The following is a 14673-nucleotide window of genomic DNA, read 5'->3' on the forward strand; positions in this document are numbered from 1 at the left end:
GGGATTGCGCCTCTGGGTTTAGGGGGGATGGGCACCTCTGATCTTTATAACATGTTTAGTCCCTTTAAGAGGTAATATGATGAGTTTGATGTGTTAATGTAATACGTCACAGACTGCTTAAGTAGTAGTTACCAGATTTAGAGATGCACTGTACCACACGTTAAAAATTCCAAAAACACACTTGCTATGAGTGTGCTGATTGGTTGGAGTTGGTCTTACAACTCGAGCAATCAAGATCTTATTGGGAGGGAACATGAGCCGAGTCAGCAGCTACAAGGGCAGAATTTAAATGGTTAAAGAATTAGTTCAACTGAGAAACCAAACTAGACAATTTGATTTGATTATATAGAATACGGTAACATTGGAATAAAAGTGGTGTAACATTGTTTACCGAAACTATTTTACTAAATAGCCCATTTGATACCTATATGCGCATAAGTACGACCACTTGTAAAGATCAATTATTGAGTTGTATTTGATATCTGTTGAATGTCCAGTTTAAATAGAAATAACTTTACAACTAACTTACTATACAACATGCAGTAAATTATCAATACCTCCGCCGCAGCAAACCTGCCGACTATGCGAATTTTCATTTGTCTGAATTGATTTTCGATTAAATTTAAACCAACTGTTTGGACCGCTCTTCGCTTGGGCAATGTTTTGTAAAATAAATTAGAGAAGCTGTAAAAACTTTGATTGATCTGTTGAATGGCGTACTTGATACAATCATTGAGATACCTTCCATAGATGAAATATTCGATTGCATATGAGGCATGAAACTTTTTCCATATGAAGAGGCGTCCAAATGTCACCAAAAAGGGGTAGGTATACTTTATTCATAAAGTAAAAATCCAAGATACATATTCCTAAAAGAAAGAAAATAGAAAATTACAAAATTTACATACATAAATAAGCTGTGTAGTGTCAAATAGTAGTAAAAACCATAGTAGCCAAGCACAAATCCCTTTAGAAGTTTATGGTTTTCCAAAACAGCTTAACCTAGAAAAATTTTAATCTTAAAAAAACCATTTTGAGACAGATGTTTTAAATAAAAATGTTCTGACAGATGGTATAGGTATGGTATTGATAAACCATAAATAATAACAAATAAATATCTCCTCCATTTTATGAATAACATGGGAACTTGGAAGACCCATGGTCAGAGCCCTGAGGTCTAAATCAAAATGCTGCCTCCTTCCCGACCTTCTACACAAAATGAGCTTCAAATAAAAAAAACTCATCAAAATCTGTCAAGCGGTTGTCTTGCAATCTGCGTGAACTAAATGACCAATATTTTTTTAATATATAGGATAACATTAGGTTTAACAAGTACCTAGGTTTGCTGCTACCAGGAAACTAATAAAGCGTGTTTTTGAGTAAAATATTAATAGCCCAATGTAAGATAAATAAATTTGCCAAGTTTTATAAAAATATATCCATAAACAAGCAAACTACAAAATTTGACAATATTCTTCATCAGAATAACATGGGAATTTTAAATTAAAAATTTTTAATTTTTCTCCGTTACTAATAACCGTACAAAAACACTTAGATAATACAACATTATTTGTTTTTTGATCTCTTTAAAAAGGTCTAGAGATAAATTGGAAAATTTTTTGGGTCAAAAATAAGAAAAAGAAATTTTGCACATTTATTCTCTAAATTTATATTAGACATTGGTAAGAGATTATGAACACATTTTTAAGTACAGCAGAATGACTGTTGTATAAATAATCGGGGTTGATGTTCACTGTATGTTGTATGTATAGTCATGCAGTTGTTTTGTCATGTAACACTCCAGGGTGCGCCTAAATAAATTATCCTGGTGTATCAGTTTTTATCAGATAGAGAAATGCCACTTAGTGAATTAAAAGTTCAGTAATCTGTGGGCCGTGACTTTGCCTAAGGTCTAGGGATAAGGAAAGACTGCGTCAGCTTACCCCAGTGAATAGTGTTTTATCTTTCTCAGTGTCTTCCGTAACTAAGAGAATGAAAACTATTCCATCTTTTAAGAACTCTCAACCGAGCTAACAGTTAACAATAAATTCTTTTAAAATGTCCCATCATTAATTATTACGTATTTAGAAATTAGAATTATTGTTTTTTTTATTTTATTTAAAAACCAAACTATGAAAGAAGTCTATTATAATTGGTTACACTGATGTACAGATTAGTATACTGTATTGTAGTAAAAATATGTTTTTCAATAACATTGCTAAAAACTAGTAGTTGCAGTGTATCTTCATACGTGTATCAGCGCAACTTGCATATCAGTCAAGTAACTTAAGTTTTCACCTTTAAGTTTTAAATAAACTTCCAACGAGAAAACAGACATTAAAGTCACACACAATCCTTGCCTACATAGGCCCTAGGTATTTTAAAAAAATATTTGTTTTGGATATATTGTATAGCAATATTCTTAGGGGTAATTTTTAGGGATGGACGAGATTGGATTTTTAATTCAAGACAAGACGAGAAGGGATTTTTAATTTCTCATAAAATTTTGAGACGAGATCAAGATATAATTTCCCTTCTCATACATAACGGGAAATGCACGTTCCACATTTTAAGCAGATTTTTTAAAATTTTAAAATACCTACTGATTTATGGCACACTGGTTGAATACAAAATTAATAATAAATGAAAAAATTATTTAAAATCTTTTATTAAAAAACATCAGTATTAAAAAAATATTAATAAGGCCTAACTTATTAAAAATAACACTTCGGCATAGGAAACATGGAGACATCAGTTATTATATAGTTCAACTTTGAAAAATATAAAATTTATAAGTCTTAAACAACAGTATTACTAGTTAAGTATCAAGCAACAATTTTTAAGCCTTTTGTTATTTTTAGAATGCTTTTGGAGTGACTTATTTTGGCTATGTTTACAGTAATAAAACATGCCTCAAAATGCTTACATTAACAAAACATCATTTGCTATGTCAAAAAGAAATATAAAATAATTGAAGCAATATTTCCATGTAAAGAATTAATAATTAAATAAAAAGCCTTCACAATGAAAACGCAACATCAACACGCTCGTGTATTGCGGGTATTGCATTGACTTTCTGCAACCATTTTTTTATTTAAATTTTTTTGTTTATTTATTTTTTTTTTTTTTATCTTGTCTAGAAACAATCTTGACCAAAATAGAATCTTGTTTCGTAGAACGAGATTTAAAATTTCCCCAAATTTCAAAATTTTACTCATAATGAAGTAGTTGCCAAAAATAGTTTTATGAAATAATATGTTGAGTTGAAGTACTAAGTTGTACGTTATCTTGTCTAACCAGCTACTTTGAGGTCACAAATTGCGGATATTAATAGGCATGATCTGTGATGCGATACTCCCTGGTGTGGATTAACGTCCGCACTAGTGAGGCTTACGACTATCCTGATAATTAGACCAATTTGTATATTAAAAAGCAAAAATGTGGTTCGGATTCCACTATAGGCCTAAACTGAAGGTCCCTTAGTTGCCATTGGCTGTATGGGCTATTAATTAACAGTCCTGTCTAAGCTAGTCGGCCTTAGTCCGTATCCACATACACAACTAACAAGAATACAAGATCGCACCTTTCATCCTATAGGCTACTCATCTCCAATCATACTTGGCTACCATTGTATGGTTGCCATTTCAATTAAAACATTAAAAGTATTACAAGTACACGTAAAACAATATTAAATGGCAAAATTACGTTTTGGGATCATTGTTAGGTGGTAATCAAAAAAATATATAAAAACATGAATATTTATTTCACTTCATTCAATTTCTTCAACAATATTTTTGATCCCGTTGTTTCTTGTTTTTGAAGGTATTTTTTCATCGGTTCTGTGATTTTCTTCTTGAGAACATTGTTGATTTCTTTGCATTTCAGCTCAAACATTCTGTAACAAGCACACAGAAGTATGATAAGTCATAAGATAGAATGAGGTGGTAAATACCCATTTTTACTTTCTCCCCCTATGCCCTAGTATATGGAGAAAGTATTGTTTATTTGTCAAAGTTTTCTAGTTTGAGTTGTCAATGGATATATCCCCCTGGATTTGAAAATTTATAATTTACTTGTTTCTATTGTTTAGGTGCAGTGGTAACATTATGGCTTCCTCCCCCACTGCAAACGCAGAGCTCAGGTATATAACTGCAATAAGCATTTATAATTAGATGCCAACCCCGTAAGAAGGACGGGTACTCTGTTAGTTTATATATATCTAAATGCAATCTGCCGCACTAAAAAATCAGAAAAATCCTGGCTTAAGCTGTTTAACTCTTGACAGCATTTTCGTAACCTACTAATCTCATAGAATACGGCAGCCAAAAGACATTGTATGCATGATGTATCATCAGATGACAAAACTATACAATACAGTAGTAAGGATAGCCAGGAAGCAGTGGCGGTTCCAGGAAAAATAAATTTAAACATACAATTTGTCTTTAAAACATGCAATGTTATAAAAATAAGCTAAATAAGCTATTGCAGGATTAGTAGTTAGTAGTCCTAATTAGTAGTAGGAAAAGTTCCACATGGATAAACTTTGTGGGGCAATAGCACAACGAATAAAACAATATTACACACTAGCCTATGGAAAGTTGTACGCATCATCCAATTTTTACAGCAGTCAGCTGTTTACACGCTAGGCCACTAGGGCAAAGGCGAGTGCCGAGCGCAACAGCTAGGACAGAGAAACAGCTTATTTCATGTTCCTAGTTGTCAAACTGTCTGCTAACTACTAACATACACAGGCATCAGCAATCAGCGGTAGCACCAGTTAAACTATTACTGAATTTGATACTGTACAGGTTTGCGACAGATCTATGCAATGGAGAAAAACGTAAGGTTAAAAAACAAGTCTACTTGCTTGCTTGACATTTAACAGGTGAAATGGGTGGTTTTTGGACTATTGGGCACAGTTCTATACTTAAAAATGGCTTTATTAAGTCACCAAACAGCTTTTAGGAGATATGGCAGCATAGTCTACAGTATGTTTTGAAATTCATGAATGCAAGTTCCTAATGGGGTTTAAATTTTTTTATGTCTACTTGCTCACGAATAACACATGAAATGGGAGGTTTTTGGACATTTTGACACAGTAGCCTACAGTATGTTTTGAGATTTATGAATGCAATCGTCATAGTTAGTTTTAAAAATTTCTACTTGTTCATGACAAATAAAAGTACCCAAACGGCTTTTAGGAGGATATGGCCGATTGGCCGTAGTCTACAGTACGTTTTGAAATTCATGAATGCAGTCGTCATGTTTAATTTTAATTTCAAAATGTCTACTTGCTCATGACAATTTCAATTGACATTCAACAGGTGAAACATGGGAGTTTTTTGACAAATGGGCATAGGTTTAGGCATTAAAAATAGCTTTAGAAAGTCACCAATTTTGGCTTTGAAAATTCAAAATGACCTTGACAAGGTCCTAGAACCGCCACTGCCAGGAAGCTATGACTCAGAGAGTATTTACAGCATTGGCATGAAATAGTGCCGCTCTAAAAGCAACTAAGATACTTGAAAGCCTAAAAATGAATTTGAGTAGGCTTTCAGTGGTGCTTTGGCACATTGAATTATCTGTTATGTAGGCTTAAGTTATCAAATGTATTGTTTTCACTTACAGAACCAAAAGAAAGCATCCTCGATTGAACTGCATCATGAAGTTTAGCTCTTTTCCGGTCAGCCTCGACACTAGAACTTTTGGAAACGTCCCTGAAAATTGTTTTTATGTATAAAAGAATTCTCAATGTTTATATATAAATACAACACTATTTACAACAGATACAAAATTGTAAATTTTTAACAAAGCACTGCCTTTGATAAAAACGGTGCAGATATGAAGTCCAGCACCAACTATGAGTGCCTGATTATAGTCCATCCGTTTGGCTATGATACCCAGCGGATTAGGAACCTTCTCGGAACTCAACTCACCCTCCTGACCCGCTCGCCGGGCTGGCTGTTAATAAACAGTTCCTCACCTACTGTCACAGTCCCATAGATCTGTAACTTTTTTATTTTAAGATAAAATAAATTGTTCTTTATATATTTGAGTGCTAAAATTCTAAAAATAATGAGTCCAAAGACGACGTGGATACTTAATATTTACGATCTGAAAATCAGATAAAGCTGATGTCGGTATACTGTAACTTACCTGTGTGGATATTAAGTATCCAAGTATCCACATTGTGGTTGTGCTCATTATTTTTGGAATTTCATGTAGAACTCAAATATATAAAGAACAATGTATTTTAACTTACATTTTCTTTAATTGCATATCTGTGAGAATGTGACAGTAAATTGAACTGTTTGACACCAGGGAGGGTGAGTTTCCAAGAAGGCTCCTAATCCCCTGGGTATCATAGCCAAACGGATGGACTAGAGTAGTTTGTTGCAGATCAATGATGCTTTAACCAGGAGCATTACCCTTTTAAAAAAGCGATGGTCATTGAAGCTTAGGTATAGTTTTGAACCATTTAAAAATAGTTACAGAAATTCCTCTGTATTGAACCAGGGGCCTTTGTGTGAGTTAGCGCACAGTAACAACTCAGCTACCAAACATTTCTATCTAATTATCAACACACACATATTCTTTAGTGTTTATTTTTCTGTAAAAAATAATTCTGATGAAAATAAACCTTGGAATGATTTACCTTGAGTTTTGTCAGCTTCCATCTGTTGTGAATGTTGCTGAATGAGCTTCTTGAACACTAAATGCAAGGCGCTGTCCTCTATAACATGGATCTTCCTGTCATTGACCTCTACAGAACTGTCAGGGTCCATTATGTAGTCAACCAGCCTCTCAAACACTTCTTTACTTGCATTATCACCTGATCATAACAGATAACAGCAATGTTCAGCAGTGTTGCTAGATTCTAAAACACTAATCTCATGTATTTCCTCATGCATTCCCAACACAGAATATAGACCTAACCCAGAACAGAACTCTCACTGAGCCAAAAAAAGTAGTGTATGAATTATGAAATGAATCTGCTGGTGTCACTATGATTTGATTAGCATACATTTAATTTGTATATAAGAGCTACTGATAGCAACGGTGTAGTGAAGTCAGTTCTCTCTATTACTGCCCACGTCTGACATAGCCCGCCATCCAGCTACAGCAGCGTTCTGATATTCTGGTGTAGACACAAGAGATTCAAACACAATATTTTAGTTTTGCTCATTGATAGTTCTGGGTTAGTGTTTATTCTGTGGATACCAACAAAGTTATCAGTAGAGAGTGCCAGTGAATGACCAACCTCCAGTGAATAACTGTTTTGTATTTTAAAAAATCCAAAAATAAAAAACAAAAAATTGCTTCTGTAAAAGGTCTTAAAAGGAACCAGAAAAATTCTACCTTGTCACTGGTTCAAAAAGAAAGTGTCAATCATCCTTATGCAGCACAAACACAAAATTAAGTTTCCAACCAGTTCATTATCAAGCTTCCCACTATAGTGTCTCACACAAACAAGGTTAGTTGTAATTTGTTGTGTTTTTGTTTTAAATATTGATAACTGCAATTTATTTTATTAGTGATATGTCAATACCAAAATGTATCGATTCTTGATACCCATACATGAAAAAATCAATTCTCAATACAAATACAACTTTTTTTAAGGTTTTACAATTTTTTTTTATGGATTGGTTATACTAAAGAACCCCTATCTAAATGTTGTTCCATAAAGTATTTTTTTTTTTTAAGTAAAGGGGTGTTTATAATGTTAAGATAAATTTAATGCAGCAATGAATTCGGACTATCCAATTTAAGTTTAAAGGTTTAAACCCTTCTAAACACATGAAATAACTATCATACTAAAGGTAAATGAGGATCTAATCAAACAGAAAATGTTATCATAACTGGAGGCGTGCCAGCCTGATATTTTCAGTCAAGCCAAACTCATGGTAATATCATGATCATCTCCCACGGTCATGGAGACGTTATCGTCGTCTTCCGAGACAGGGATCATTGTAAAATCCCCTAAATACCTCTTCCTAAGTCACAGAAACATCATCGCTGTCTTTCCCGATCGAGGCAAAATTCTAAAAATCAATATGTGATAATGGAAGTACCATCCTCGTCTACCACGATCGCGACTAAATTCCAATCATCTCCCGCACCCGTGTAGACATCATTATCCTCTTCACAATCGTGTATACATTATCATCGTTCGCAGTCACAGCAAATTCTGATTATTTCCCGCGGTCGTGTGGACATCATCGTCATGTCTCGTTTTAGGACAAAATCCTGACTACAGTGTGTCTCGTTTATTTCCATTTTAAAATTCAAGACTAATTCCAGACTTTTCAAAACTAAATCCAGATTTTCCAAGACTAGTTTTTTCAACAATTAGTGAATGTATCGATTCTCAATTCTTGATACGGTAACGGTACTAATTTTTATAGTTAGCCTATACCAAATGTTCTAAATAATTTTGTTATACTACACTGACCCCTGTCTTTATGTCATAAAGGATTATTAAGATAATAGCACGATTACTAGAAAAATACCGGTATGGATCATAAACATAAACAAATGACGTTGTTGGCCCGAATCCTATACTAATATCATTGAACATAAGTTTTGGCAGTTCCATTTAAGCAATGTTAATGTTTATTTTCGGGCCAAAAATGTTATTTGTTTATGTTTATGGTCCATACCGGTATTTTTCTAGTAATCGTGGATAATAGGGTGTTTTATTGAGTAAATAAAATGCAGCAATGAAAAATTCTAAGTAGTCAATTATGGATTTTTCACGATTTGACTGCCGCAGTCACAGAAATGTCATCGCTGTCGTCCGTGATCGTGGCAAAAAATTATCATCTTCCGCGGCCTTGTATACATCATCATTGACTGCCGCGGTCACAGAATTGTCATCGTCATACCCGTGGTCACGGAAATGTCATCTTCGTCTCCCGCAGTACCGGTAACGTCATCGTCGTCGTTGTGACCGCAGCAAAAAAATGATCATCTTCCGCATGTTATTCAAATAAATTGTATAAATTATTTATTTTATACAATCATACAATCTCTTTTTAAAATCTACATAAACAAGCAGAGACTTTATTCTGTTTTTCTCATTTTTATGTTTTGGTTTCCCATGAGGTAGGTAACAAAATTAGACCAAGGACACAATTTGTAACTTAATACTGCAAAAATAATGGAAACCAAACTTTCAAAATTCCCAGAATGGTTTTTTGGTTGAACAAACCAGTTTTGGATTTAGGGTGGATAAATCAACCTTTATTTTTCCCCAGCAGAGGCAGTAAATTTGAGCGGTGGGGCAGTAGTGAATACAGGTTAGTAGAGACAGAGTGTATTGGTTACCTTTAGCTGACTTGATGATTGCCAGAGTCACCATGGCTATGGAGCTCTCCCCCAGCCATGTAGCTGGGTCTGCAGCTATCTGGGACAACAGAGGACTACTGACAGCTTCCAGCATCTCCTGCTCTCTCACTTTGGGATCCTTCTTCCTAGAAACAACCAGTAGCAACTCAAACAAATATTTGTGTCCAATAAAGTTGTTCAATCGAAGCTGAGATTAGTTTTCTCTTTTCAATCCTTTATTAAGCTTATTTAATTTGAAAAATTTCGATAACAAGATAACAATATTTCATTTACTTGTCTGATACCCATTGTGTTTGTTTGAATTATACTAAGTTCCACTTCATTTCACTTTTTTTAGTATTTTCATTTTTCAACTATAAGCCATTCTTTCTCTCTTTAGATCATCAATTCTTGACAAATATAGGCCTAGTAGACAATTTCAAGGGTTCTTACTTTCTACAAAATATTTTATCCCTATTCCATAGAACTAGGGGTGCTTGAATACGGATTATACAATTTTCTTTTATAAAATTATTATTTTTAAATAAATCTAAATTTTATAAAATTATTATTTTTAAATAACCTAAATTATTATTTTTATCCTTTTTTATAGAACATAATGTATCATTGGCATTAGCTCCAGAGGTGCCCATCCCCCCTAAACCCAGAGGCGCAATCCCCCCCCCAAGCCTAATGAATAGTTCCCCTCCCCAATTTATGTTGTCGTTTATTTAAACCTACCCTCCCCCACCAATTTATCTGACAATTTTCCCTTTACCTCATAAAACGAGTATTTAAAGTATTTAGTAAACTCGAGGTACAGTACAAAAAACAAACTTGCTGATTGAGAATCAAAATTAAATGTTTAATAGGAAACGTAATTTAACAATACATATCTAACTAATCGTTGAATTAGAAGTTTTTCAATTTACAAAATTCCGAATTTGTATCGTCAGCCAACATGTGCTTAGTATTGCTATAGACAACGTCTTCAACACGTTCAACAATATACTCGGTGAATTACTCTACTCCAAACCAGTACTGTAACTCTACAATATATTAGGTGGCGTTAATTTTTAGAGGGCTTAAGAAATCAAACAGCTTTAAGTGTATTAATAATACTTTGGCATAAAGTATCTTAATTGTTTAAAAATTATAGGCAGAGTCACGAAATAAGTCAGACTTGTTGCTCGCCACATCCAGGCTGCCTTCTACAAAAATCGCCGGGCAAAATACCATGCCACCAGAACAAAAGGTTTTTGTGACGAAGTAATCTTATAATTCATTTTTATAGCCCCAGGATTGCCTTTAATGACTAAAATGGTAGGAACGCATCTTGTCAGATAATCCGTTTGTACACAAAACACGAAACGATTACAGATAGGCCTATCAATTCACGCGTGTATATTACCGTCAGCAGGACTAAACTGAAGTAAACTGAATCAGGTTATGACGGAAAGACGTGGTCTCTCTCTCTGGATTGTCGTCTGTGTTATCAAAAGCTGATATTGGACTAATTGTAGTGACGGAGGAAAGTATGTTGAAAGTATAATGGGATTCATAATTGAGTTTTCCATTCAAAACCATTGACAATAATAACCAATTTATATGCTGGATATAAATGATGGTCTAGAAATTCTACAGTACTGCACGAAAGGAAATTTATTAAATACTTTGAGGAGTTTGAAATATATGAATACACAAAATTGGGGAGAGCACAAGATTTTTGAGTGAAAACACTCAATTAATTATGAAACCCATTATATTTTCAATACTCTTCTCAGTCACTACAATAGTCAAAACACATGTGCAAAACATATGTAGCATGTGAAATTCGACACTGGCATGTTAAGGATTGTCTGACAAGGTGCTTTACCATTCTTAGAAGCAATCTTAATTACGAACGGCAAAATGTTGTTGGTGTTGATAGTGAGCTACTTTTAGTGAGAAACACTTTTTTCGGACTGCTTGTACAAAATTATACAGCCATTATGACAGCTAGCAAAAATTAAAAATCCCCCCCAAAATCTCTTAAAAAAAGTCCCCCCCAAAAATTCCTGTGGCGCAAACGCGCCACAGTACCCCCCCTCTGGGCACCCCTGATTAGCTCTGATTTCAGTAGGCCCAAAGCTGATCATCAAACTAGCTCCAAAATTCAGTAGGTCCAAAAGTATAAATAATTGCACCTCTTAGATTGAAGGTGTTTAAATGCACGCTAAGACTAGCCACATTCCTTCATATTTCCTTCTGTGATGTACGGTAACTATTATTTCTGATTAATCTCTTTGCATATATATACAGGGTGAATTTTAAATGAGTTCCCCCCCTACTTTTTTCTACATTTCTTAAGATATCATCTCCGGACCACGTCAGATCATTGTTGAGTAGTAAGTACTTCATTTTGACTGGGTAAACATTTTTGGCCGCCATCTTGGATCCGCCATATTAGATACAAAGTTTTTTTTTCAAATGTAAAAGTAGGGTTGTGACCCAATATTTCAAACTAAAATTTTACGCTGATTACAATGCCGTAATTAGTTTAAAAAAATCTTGATCCGTTCTAAAGTTATGAGGACTTTTTATAACTTTATTTTTAGCGCATTTTAACATTGTGCATTTACAAACTAAGACCATAATCTCAAAATAGTGCTAGATAAAGATAAGTATACACCACCATCCATTGCCGACATATTTTCACTTGGTTATGACGGATGTAGTTTTTTCAGCCGCCATCTTGGATCCGCAATTTTGAAATGTGATCAATTAATTTAAATATGAAGGTGGTGTTGTGACCCATCATTTTGAGCTACCTTTTTATGCTGAACTCAATGCCGCAATCCGTTTTTCATTTGCATCTTTGGTTTTTGAAATATTGAAATTTTAAATAAGACTATTTTAATATTTCATCAAGATAGCTTGATAACCAAAAACGGATTGCAGCATTGAGTCCAGTATAAAAAAGTAGTTCAAAATGATGGGTCACAACACCACCTTCATATTTAAATTAATTGATCACATTTCAAAATGGCGGATCCAAGATGGCGGCTGAAAAAACTACATCCGTCATAACCAAGTGAAAATATGTCGGCAATGAATGGTGGTGTATACTTATCTTTATCTAGCACTATTTTGAGATTATGGTCTTAGTTTGTAAATGCACAATGTTAAAATGCGCTAAAAATAAAGTTATAAAAAGTCCTCATAACTTTAGAACGGATCAATATTTTAAAAAAATAATTGCGGCATTGTAATCAGCGTAAAATTCTGGTTTGAAATAATGGGTCACAACCCTACCTTTACATTTGAAAAAAAAAACTTTGTATCCAATATAGCGGATCCAAGATGGCGGCCAAAATTGTATACCCAACCAAAATGAAGTACTTACTACTCAACAATGATCTAACGTGGTCCGGAGATGATATCTTAAGAAATGCAGAAAAAAGTAGGGGGGGAACTCATTTAAAATTCACCCTGTATATATATATATACTCGTATACAGGGTGATTGATATAAGTGTGCCAGCCGTTTTATTCGAAAACTATAAGAGATATCAAAAAAAGTTAAATGGTAAGTACCTTGGATTTTTTATTTTAAAAACAAAAAAAAATATTTTAGCCGCCATTTTTCCAATATGGCCGCCAACTTTGGTTTTTCTTACGAAACACCCTGCATTTTATGATGTATTCTGGTAGAAAAAGTAATTTTAAGACGATTTTATTCATGTGATTTTTTTCATAAACCTTACCGTTTTAAAGATAATAATGGTTAAAGTTTTGAAATTTCTGCATGAGAAAGAGTTTCGATAAAGGCCGAAGCAAGCATGCCAGCTGTTTTGCTCGAAAACCATTCAAAATTTCACAACTTAAACCATTATTATCTTTGAAACGGTTATGTTTATGAAAAAAATCACAAGGATAAAATCGTCTTAAAATTACTTTATCTACCAGAATACATCATAAAATACAGGGTGTTCCATAAGAAAAATCAAAGTTGGCGGCCATATTGGAAAAATGGTGGCTAAAATAATTTTTTTGACTCGACTATAATTTTTTTAATAAAAAATCCAAGGCACTTACCATTTAACTTTTTTTTATATCTCTTATAGTTTTCGAATAAAACGGCTGGCACACTTATATCAATCACCCTGTATATATATACAGGGTGTTTCAGTAAAGCGTAGCGGGCTATGCAGATTCAGATTCCTCATGCAAAAATAAGTCGAAAATGTAGAATAACTTTTTTTTTATTTCGGCTTAGTTTGGCCATAATCCGCCATTTTGTATTTTTTGGAAAATAAATTAATAACTCAAAAACCCTTGGAGATATTTTTATGAAACTTGGTACAAACTTTATTTCTACAGGTATAAAGATTCTCCGAAAATATCTTTGATCAGACTCAACAAATTTCAAAATGGCGGCCATTTAAAATTTTTTAAGTAAATACAATGAAAACTGGCCATTAAAACAAAAATTTTAAATGGTCGCCATTTTGAAATTTGATGAGCCTGATCAAAGATATTTTCGGAGAATGTTTATACCTGTAGAATTAAAGTTTGTACCAAGTTTCATAAAAGTATCTCCAAGGGTTTTTGAGTTATTAATTATTTTCAAAAAAATACAAAATGGCGGATTACGGCCAAACTAAGCCGAAATCGAAAAAAAGTTATTCTACATTTTCGACTTATTTTTGCATGTAGATTCTGAATCTGCATAGCCCGCTACGCTTTACTGAAACACCCTGTATAGGCTATATACACCAGCTGCCCTGCCCAAGCTTTGCAACAAGAGAACGCTATTTTGATCAAATCCTTTTCAAACATGTGGTTTACATCAATTTTGAATTGTTAATATTAAGTGTATTCATAAGAATAAAATAGAAACTTTACAAGCTGTCAAGGCAGAGCCCTAGGAGTTTATTAAAATAAAAAATGACTACCTATCTCCATTAAACCTGTGGTACATTGGTTATCATAGCCTTCTTTAATACAAGGCAGCGGCGAGACAAAAGTGGCAACACAGCTGTCTGTCAAACCGAAACAGCTGTTGCACTAATTTATAATCGACGGTATAGAAAATGTTTATTTTTACACTTTTGTTGTTTCTGTTGATACCATAGCAATATGCATGACGTTGCGACAATGCCACACACTAATGCCGCGGCCTTGTGTTAGAGGAAGCTATGGCTCCATTCATAGATAAATCAGATCAATTGGTCAAGTAGGTAGTTTTCACATTATTGACATTCTCCAAACTTTCACATCTATAATACAGCCTAGTTCCTTCCACCCAAGTCATTGAATTAATGTAATTCACTAAAAGTATTATCACGCTACTCCGATTCCCAAA

General features: G+C 33.9%; 1 protein-coding gene across 2 annotated transcripts in view; it reads right to left on the bottom strand.

Moving 5' to 3' along the window:
- Nucleotides 1-3744: 3744 nt before the first annotated feature.
- Nucleotides 3745-14673, bottom strand: part of LOC128985358 (pumilio homolog 3) — a 39201-nt gene continuing 28272 nt past the window's right edge. For both annotated transcript variants that reach the window (XM_054404788.1, XM_054404797.1), the window contains exons 10-13: nt 9328-9473; nt 6656-6832; nt 5627-5717; nt 3745-3895 (exon numbers count right to left, since the gene is read on the bottom strand). In XM_054404788.1, coding sequence (XP_054260763.1) covers nt 3760-3895; nt 5627-5717; nt 6656-6832; nt 9328-9473 — 550 coding nt within the window. In that variant the 3' untranslated portion in view covers nt 3745-3759. The remainder of the gene's footprint in view (nt 3896-5626; nt 5718-6655; nt 6833-9327; nt 9474-14673) is intronic.

This window comes from Macrosteles quadrilineatus, unplaced genomic scaffold, assembly GCF_028750875.1.
Source record: "Macrosteles quadrilineatus isolate MER2022 unplaced genomic scaffold, UCM_ALF_1.0 Scaffold_1__1_contigs__length_201487025, whole genome shotgun sequence".
Taxonomy (NCBI): domain Eukaryota; kingdom Metazoa; phylum Arthropoda; class Insecta; order Hemiptera; family Cicadellidae; genus Macrosteles; species Macrosteles quadrilineatus.